Source organism: Scyliorhinus canicula, chromosome 13 (genome assembly GCF_902713615.1).
Source record: "Scyliorhinus canicula chromosome 13, sScyCan1.1, whole genome shotgun sequence".
Taxonomy (NCBI): domain Eukaryota; kingdom Metazoa; phylum Chordata; class Chondrichthyes; order Carcharhiniformes; family Scyliorhinidae; genus Scyliorhinus; species Scyliorhinus canicula.
Window position 1 is genome coordinate 11,207,464 of NC_052158.1, and position 9,492 is coordinate 11,216,955.

The 9,492-nt window shown below is 49.1% G+C and overlaps 1 protein-coding gene across 1 annotated transcript; it reads left to right on the forward strand.

Moving 5' to 3' along the window:
- Positions 1 to 2,228: 2,228 nt before the first annotated feature.
- Positions 2,229 to 8,666, forward strand: LOC119975738 (zinc-binding protein A33-like). Its single transcript, XM_038815566.1, has 6 exons — positions 2,229 to 2,842; positions 2,930 to 3,025; positions 3,119 to 3,352; positions 5,501 to 5,523; positions 6,537 to 6,652; positions 7,993 to 8,666. Exons 1-6 carry the CDS (start codon positions 2,435 to 2,437, stop codon positions 8,541 to 8,543), a joined length of 1,428 nt encoding a protein of 475 aa, XP_038671494.1. The 5' UTR covers positions 2,229 to 2,434; the 3' UTR covers positions 8,544 to 8,666.
- Positions 8,667 to 9,492: the final 826 nt, after the last annotated feature.

Below are 9,492 nucleotides of genomic sequence, written 5' to 3' on the forward strand. Positions count from 1 at the left end.
CCTCGCCCAGACTGGCACTGCGCTCGCTGTTCCCTCACCCAGACTGGCACTGCGCTTGCTATTCCCTTACCCAGACTGGCACTGCGCTCGCTGTTCCCTCACCCAGACTGGCACTGCGCTTGCTGTTCCCTTACCCAGACTGGCACTGCACTTGCTGTTCTTAAGCCCAGACTAGCACTGCGCTTGCTGTTCTCCCGCCCAGACTGGCACTGCGCTTGCTGTTCCCTCACCCAGACTGGCACTGCGCTTGCTGTTCTCAAGCCCAGACTGGCACTGCGCTTGCTGTTCCCTTACCCAGACTGGCACTGCGCTCGCTGTTCCCTCACCCAGACAGGCACTGCGCTTGCTGTTCCCTTACCCAGACTGGCACTGCGCTTGCTGTTCTCCCGCCCAGACTGGCACTGCGCTTGCTGTTCTCCTGCCCAGACTGGCACTGCACTTGCTGTTCTCCCGCCCAGACTGGCACTGCACTCGCTCCTCTCCCTCCCGGACTGGCACTGTGCTTGCTGTTCACCTGCCCAGACTGGCACTGCGCTTGCTGTTTCTCGCCCAGACTAGCCACTGTGCTTGCTGTTCCTCCCACCCAGGACTGGCACTGGGCTTGCTGTTCTCTCGCCCCCCAGACTGGCACTGCGCCTTTCTGTTCTCCAGCCCAGACTGGCATTGTGCTTGCTGTTTTCCTTCCTGGACTGGCACTCGCACCGCTCCTCGCCCTGTTCCCCCGCCCAGACTAGCACTGCGCTTGCTGTTCTCCTGCCCAGGCCCTGGCCACTGCGCTTGCTTTTCTCCCGCCCAGAACTGGCACTGCCCTCGCTGTTCTCAGCCCCAGACTGGCACTGTGCTTGCGTTCCCTCGCCCAGACTGGCACTGGCTTGCTGTTCCCCGCCCAGACTGGCAATGCCCTGCTTGCGTTCCTCGCCCAGACTGGCACTGTGCTTGCTGTTCCCTCCGCCCAGACTGGCACTGCGCTGTGTTCCCTCGCCAGACTGGCAATGGCCCTGTTCTCCAGCCCAGACTGGCACTGCGCTTGCTGTTCTCCAGCCCAGACTGGCACTGCGCTTGTTGTTCTCCAGCCCAGACTGGCAATACGCTCGCTGTTCTCCAGCCCAGACTGGCACTGCGCTTGCTGTTCTCCAGCCCAGACTGGCACTGCGCTTGCTGTTCTCCCACCCAGACTGGCACTGTGCTTGCTGTTCTCCAGCCCAGACTGGCACTGCGCTTGCTGTTCCCTCGCCCAGACTGGCACTGCGCTTGCTGTTCTCACCCCAGACTGGCACTGTGCTTGCTGTTCTCCAGCCAGACTGGACGCACTGCGCTTGCTGTTCTCCCCCACAGACTGCACTGCCACTCGCGTGTTCTCCCCCCAGACTGGCACTGCGCTTGCTGTTCCCTACCCAGACTGTCACTGCGCTCGGTGTTCCCTCGCCAGACTGGCAATGCCCTCGCTGTTCTCCAGCCCAGACTGGCACTGCGCTTGCTGTTCTCCAGCCCAGACTGGCACTGCCCACACTGTTCTCCAGCCCAGACTGGCACTGCGCTTGTTGTTCTCCAGCCCAGACTGGCAATGCGCTCGCTGTTCTCCAGCCCAGACTGGCACTGCGCTTGCTGTTCTCCAGCCCAGACTGGCACTGCGCTTGCTGTTCTCCCACCCAGACTGGCACTGTGCTTGCTGTTCTCCAGCCCAGACTGGCACTGCGCTTGCTGTTCCCTCGCCCAGACTGGCACGGCGCTCACTGTTCCCTCGCCCAGACTGGCATTGTGCTTGCTGTTCTCCAGCCCAGACTGGCACTGTGCTTGCTGTTCCCTCGCCCAGACTGGCACTGCACTCGCTGTTCTCAAGCTGACTGATGCATTTCCCTATTTCACCATAATCACCACGTTTGCAATATAGTTCATCGTTTTTAAGATACTTTGAGACCGCCCGGGATGTTTGAACGCGCGGTCAAATCGCTGAGTTTGACTTTGTAGAAAATGAAGGCGATCCTAAAGGGCTGAACCCTTTAAAACATTCTCTGTACCGGACATCAAGGTGACTGGGTGAGATTTAGAACACTTCCTGCTTCAGTGCAAACGCTACATGAATCTTTAACGCATTTCACTGATTTGAGCAGTTTTTGTCATTGGCAGCAAGTTCAGACTGGAGAATAGTAATCCGCCCATCTCCACCTCCTCCCCGTCCCTCCCTCTGTCCACAGTTCCCTGGAGCCCAACCCGTCCCCAATAGGTTCAATTATTCCTCTCGGTGCTCTCCTGCTGTTTGTCCTTCACACTGCGCGAGGTTTTATCAATCCGGGCGCAAGTCGAGGAGACACAGATCAGTTTATAATAACACTTTTCTGAATCCTGCTGTGAACATAATCAGGAAATCGCGGAACTGAAGGTTTTCGACAGGGCAGGAACATTCAACCTGAAACAGGCAGGGCTGATTGTGAACATGGCTTCCAGACAACGTGTGGAGAGTTGGACCGAGGAGACAATTTGTCCCATTTGTCTTGATTTATTCACCGACCCGGTTTCACTAGAGTGTGGACACAACTTCTGCCGCTCCTGTATCTCCCAGTGTTGGGAAAAGGAGATAAACTCCTGTCCGGAATGTAGAGAGGAGTTTCCGGAAAGAAACCTCAGGGTAAATCGAGCCTTAGCAAAACTGGCCGAGAAAGCTCGAAAATTAAAGCTGAATCCGGAAGAGATGGAAAGTAAACTTCACTGTGAGGAACATCAGGAAGAACTGAAGCTGTTTTGTGAAACTGACAAGAAATTGATCTGTCTGATTTGTAGAGATTCGCGGGAACACAGAGAGCACCGCTTCCTACCGGTTAAAGAAGCTGCTGAAATCTACAAGGTAAAGGGGGAAATGTAATAAGCTGATAGTTTTATCACGTTTGCATGATCGAACATTTTAATTTTGCGAGTTTCCCCCCAACCCCAGGATCAGCTGAAATCTTCCTTAGATTCTCTCACAGAGAAGAAATCGGCGGTTCTACAAGCGGAACAGAAACAGAAAGGGAAGATTTCTGAAGTTAGGGTAAGGTCTCCCTGTGCTGATTTTCTGGGATCTCGGTTAGTTTTGTTCCCTTTACCGCGGGACATTAATTATGTTTCACATTTCATTTGGTAGGAACAGTCGAGCAGTCTGCAGACCCACATCACATCCGAGTTCAGTAAAATGCACCAGATTCTCACTGAGAAAGAGCAGCGTTTACTCAGAGACCTCAGGGAAGAAGAGGAGAGGATTCTAGAAACAATGGAGAAAAATCTTCGAGAGATTCAGGAGAATTTAAATTCTATTGAGGAGAAACTCTCCAAGTTGCAGAAACAGATGGAACAAAAAGACGAACTAATATTTCTGAAGGTGAGGATTGGGCCAGTTAAGCTTCCGCAGCCTCTTGATGTGTTTTATTATTTTCACATTTATTAGTATACAGTGAAAAGTATTGTTTCTTGCATGCTGTACAAATAATGCATACCATACATAAGGAAGGAGAGACTGCAGAATATAATGTCACAGTTAAAGCAAGGTGTAGAGAAAAGATCAACTTAATACGAGGTAGGTCCATTCAAAAGTCTGATGGCAGTGGGGAAGAAGCTGTTCTTGAGTCGGTTGGTACGTGACCTCAAACTTTGGTATCGGGACAGCACGGTGGCGCAGTGAGTAGCACTGCTGCCTTACGGCGCCGAGGTCCCAGGTTCGATCCCGGCTCTGGGTCACTGTCAATGTGGAGTTTGCACATTCTCTCCGTGTTTGCGTGGGTTTTGCCCCCACAACCCAAAGATGTGCAGGCTAGGTGGATTGGCCATGCTAAATTGCCCCTTAATTGGAAAAATGAATTGGGTACTCTAAATTTATAAAAAAAAACTTTGGTATCTTTTTCCTGACGGAAGAAGGTGGAAGCGAGTATGTCCGGGGTGCGTGGGGTCCTTAATTATGCTGGCTGCCTTTCTGAGGCAGCGGGAATTATAGATAGAGTCTATGGGTGGGTGGCTGGTTTGCATGATGGACTGGGCTACATTCACAACCTTTTGTAGTTTCCTGCAGTCTTGGGTAGATCAGGCTCCATACCAAGCTGTGATACAACCAGAAATAATGCTTTCTGGGGTGCATCTGTAGAAGGTGGTGAGGGTCGTAGCTGACATGCCAAATTTCCTCAGTCTTAGAACATAGAACAGTACAGCACAGAACAGGCCCTACCACCCTCAATGTTGTGCCAAGCCTTGTCCGAAACCAAGATCAAGCTATCCCAATCCCTGTAATTCTGGTGTGCCCCATGTGCCTATAGAAAGGTGGCCTTTCTTAACTATAGTGTCGACATGGGGGAACCAAGACAGGCTGTTGGTGATCTGTACACCTAAAAACTTGAAGCTCTCGACTCTTTCTACTTCATTTGAAGCCTACTTGTGACAAATATAGTTCTGGGAACTATATAAATGCAGCATTTACTGAAAATACACCAACAGAACTAAATAAATTGATGTTATGTTTAGGGCCGATCCCGCACTCCCTGCAGGTTCTCGGGAATATCTCTAACCTCCTGACGAAAAGTTTTCATCATCTTCACGATTGTTTTATAATCATTCCCATGTTTCCCATGTTTAATTTTCTCCTGGAACTCCCATTGTAACCAGTTCCAGTTCCATGTTGTCAGTGTGCATGTGTCTGCTACGGTGTGAAATGAAACAAATGAAATGAAAATCGTTTATTGTCACAAGTTGGCTTCAAATGAAGTTACTGTGAAAAGCCCCTAGTCGCCACATTCCTGCACCTGTTCGGGGAGGCTGGTACGGGAGTTGAACCATGCTGCTGGCCTGTCTTGGTCTGCTTTCAAAGCCAACGATTTAGCCCAGTGAGCGGGACTGATGTTCATACATCGAAACATACATAGAAAATAGAAGTAGGTGGAGGCCACCCGACTCTTCAAGCCTGCTCCATCATTCATTATGATCATAGCTATCACATTCAATATCCTGATCCCACCTCCCCCCAGTACTCTTGATTCCTTTAGTCCCAAGAGCTATATCCAATTCCCTCTTGAAATTACACAACGTTTTGGCCTCAACTACTTTCTGTTGTAGTGAATTCCACAGATAAACCACTATCTGGGTGAAGACAATTCTTCTCACCTCAGTCCTAAAAGGTCCCTTATCCTCATACTCTGACCAATAGTTCTTTATGATCTACCCTGTCTAAATGCCCTATCCAATTGCAGTAAAGTATCCCTGATCCTTTACTCAAATCCTCTCGTGAGGAAGAAGTTGCCTTCTTTACCAGCGCGCTTACTTTCAGTGACTGATGCATGGGAACAGCAAGGTCTCGCCGAGTATCCACCTCTCTCAATTTACACTATTCAGTTACAGTTTATTTGACTCTTCACAACCTTCTGTCCAAAATGCATCTCTTTTCTGTGTTAAACTCACCTGCTCTGAGTCTGCTCATTTCACCAGCCTGTCTAACTCCTCCTGAAATCTCTTATTAACCCTTTCACATGTGTTTGATTTTTTTCAGGGGGAAGCTTGTCGGATGGGAAGGTAGGACATGTTCTTTACTGAAACTCTTCAGTTCGATAAATGAATCCGTTATGACCCCAGTGGATTTTACTACCAGAGGGGAAAATGCCAGATTGTAATCTTGGCTCAAAAGAGTGAGACATTTACTTTTATGTTGGAAAATGTGGAGGAACAGATTCACAGGACTACCAATTAGCTTTTAACAATGAAAATACATGTATTAAAAATGAAAGGTTTGACTACAATACAGCACTGCTTCACTCACACTTCTCTTCACAAGTGTACACAGATAAGGATAACGCGAGTCATAAAATATATCTTGCACTTTACGGTGTTCTGTAAATACTTGGTCTCTGTAACCCAACAGGCTAACAGAGGTCAGACAACACCCCCTCAAAGTATTGAGTGGCAAATGCCACTGAATCGATTGTCTAGATTTCTGCTCAAATCTCCCCCTCCCTCCCTTTGTGAGACAACTGATCTGACTGGACTATGAGGCACCTCAGTGTTTCAAACTCCATGACCGAACAGACATGCCTGAGAATTTTCTTCCAAAAAAATGCGTTCCCTCAGCTGGTTTCAGCAAGAATCTGCATCCAGGCTTTCCAACTCTCCATTCAATATTCCTTTACCTCAAAAAAGCAGGAGCTTTCAAACTGGATGCTCTGCAACAGTTCATTTTTTATCCAAGATTGTGTTTACAGGTCCTTGTCCAAAATACAGATAAGCCTTGAAAGGAAACCACCCTCCCACCATACATTCTTTGTTTAGCACAAATCTAACTAGAACTTAACACATTCTCACAGAAGAACACTAAATTAAACTCGATTAAATCTATAATTGATTTCTGATATCCAACAACAGAACCGAAGATCACTTGAAACCATGTCTACCTTCTTACAGATTCAGCAAAGTGTTGGTGTGGATTTATTTCCTGTTTAAACATGCTGAAAGATAGGAATGGTGGAGAAGAGTGACTATTTACATTATTTTAAATGTATCGATTTTTCACATCAGCTGTTTAATTCTTGCAGGATTGGTGATGAGCGGCACATGGCCTCAGTAGCAGATGCCGTCCAGTCTATCGGAAAATTCAAAGGCCCTCTACAGTACACAACATGGAGAGAAATGATGAAGAACATTAATCCCGGTAAAACTCTTACATTAATTTCTCTTGAGTATGAATCCAGTTGTTCAGCGACTCATGGAGCTCTAATGCTCATATTGTCAGTTGTTTAGTCTTATATTCTGTGTTCTCTCTCTCATATTCACATTCTCTCTCTACTGTCACATCTACATACTCTCTCCTCTCACATTTACATTCTCTCTCTCCATTCACATTCATATTCCCTCTTCTCTTCCATTCACATTCTCTCTATTCACATTCAAATTTTCTCTTTTTCTCCACTCACATTCACATTCTATCTCTCCCCTCATATTCACATTATCTCTCTCCCCACATTCACATTCTATCTCTCCCCTCACAATTGCATTCTCTCTCTCCTCTCAAATTCACATTCTCGCTCTCAACCCACATTCACATTCTCTCTCTCCATTTATATTCACATTGTCTCTCACAATCTTTCCCTCGCCTCTCTCACATTTTCATTCCCCCCTCTCTCAGTCACATTTTTCTCTCCTCTTCATCATCTCTTTTTATCAAAATAAATTTGGTGGATCCAATTCTTTTCTTCTTCCAGTTAAGGGGCAAATTAGTGCGGCCAATTCACTTACCCTGCACATCATTGAGTTGTGGGGGTGAGACCCACGCAGACATGGTGAGAATGTCCAAACTGCACACGGACAGTGACCCAGGGCCGGGATTGAACACGGGTCCCCGGGGTCAGAGACAGCAGTGCTAATGACTGCTCCACCATGTCATCTTTCTTCACCCTCTCTAATATGTTACCGTCTTTCCTATGGGTTGGCACCCAGAACTGTACACAACATTCCAGCAGAGGTCCATCTGACCTGCCTCCTCCAATGATCTATGCACATATAGACAACATCCCTCTGCGTCTGCACCCCTATAGTAATTGTAGACAAGATGTTAGTTTGTCTCTCCATCTGCTTGCTCTCCTTTCACAGTCGCATTAGTTCTCACCTCTCACATTCGCATTTCACCCTCTCACCCCCAGGGCGTACCTTCCCTACCCTGCTCTCTGTCTCTCTCTACTGGTTAGTCTACATGCCCCTAATCCCCTTCTCTCATTTGGTCATTCTGCTCACTCTCACAGTCCCTCTCCTCACTCTCCAATCCTCTTTCTTGCTGCACTGCTGCACTCATTTGTTCCTCCTCTCCTGCCTCACTGCCTAGTGTCACTCCCCTCTCCCTCTCTCTCTCTCTCTTGCCACTTATTCTCTTCATTCCTTGGCAACCAGCCACCCAAACATCCCAATGCCACACCGCCCCCTCCCACTCTTGCACTTTCCCTACCCCTCTGTCTAAATAACTGATTGTGTCATGTTTACTTCCCCCAACCTCCCAAGCTCCAGCCTCTCTGACTCTGGATCAGAACACAGCGAATCTCTGGCTCATCCTGTCTGAGGACCGGACCAGTGTGAGACTCGGAGACAAACGACAGCCACTTCCGAACACTCCAGAGAGATTTGATCCTTTGCCTCTCGTCCTTGGACTGGAGGGATTCACGTTTGGAAGACATTACTGGGAAGTGGAGGTGGGGGAGAAGACTGAGTGGGGTCTGGGAGTGGTCCGAGAGTCTGTGGAGAGGAAAACAATAAAAATCTTGAGCCCTGAAGCAGGAAAGTGGGCAATGGGGTTGATTCCCGGAAGTGGCTATTTTGCAGCCACCACCCCTTCACCAACCCCCCTCATCCCAAGTGTGAAACCCCGGAAGATCGGGATTTTCCTAGACTATGAGGGGGGACAGGTGTCATTTTACAATGCGGACAACATGTCCCATCTCCACACTTTCACCCACACTTTCACTGAGAGAATCTTTCCCTTCTTCAATCCAGGTCTCAATATTGACGGAAAAAACTCCATGCCACTGATAATCTGCGGGATTAAAGGTCACTAACAGATCCATCCCATAATTTCACAACATCCCCCTACCAGCTGTAAACTGATAGGTGTGGGTCTCAGCCACAGGTGGAGAGAGGAACCATATTAACATTCCAGGAATAGAATAGGGTGGCACGTTGCGCAGTGGTTAGCACTGGGACTGGTTTAGCACATTGGGCTAAATCGCTGTCTTTTAAAGCAGACCAGGGCAGTACAACAACACGGTTCAATTCCCGTACCAGCCTCCCCGAACAGGCGCTGGAATATGGTGACGAGGGGCTTTTCACAGTAACTTCATTTTTTAAGGGGGTGGTTTTGCACAGTGGGCTAAACAGCTGTCTTGTACTGCAAAACAATGCCAGCAGCATGGGTTCAATTCCCGTACCAGCCTTCCCAAACAGGTGCTGGAATGTGGCGACTTCGGGCTTTTAACTATGGCAGCACAGTAGCATTGTGGATAGCGCAATTGTTTCACAGCTCCAGGGTCCCAGATTCGATTCCCGGCTGGGTCACTGTCTGTGCGGAATCTGCACATCCTCCCCGTGTGTGCGTGGGTTTCCTCCGGGTGCTCCGGTTTCCTCCCACAGTCCAAAGATGTGCAGGTTAGGTGGATTGGCCATGATAAATTGCCCTTAGTGTCCAAAATTGCCCTTAGTGTTGGGTGGGGTTACTGAGTGACCTCCACACAATGGATGCGCTGATCCCCTTCCCCTCACTGGCTCCCATACCCACACCCCTCACCCTCCCTCACCACCACCCCTCCTCACCATCCACCCCTGACCCCCCTCACCACCCCCAGCCCTCACCCCATCCCCTCCCACCCCACCCCTCAGCCCTCACTCCCCTCCCCCACCCCCTCTCTCCCCTCCCCTCATCTCCCCACTCCTCACCCCCTCCACCTCACCCCCTGACCCCCTCCCCAACCCACACGCTGCATCATCCCCCACTCCCATCCCCTCCTCTCT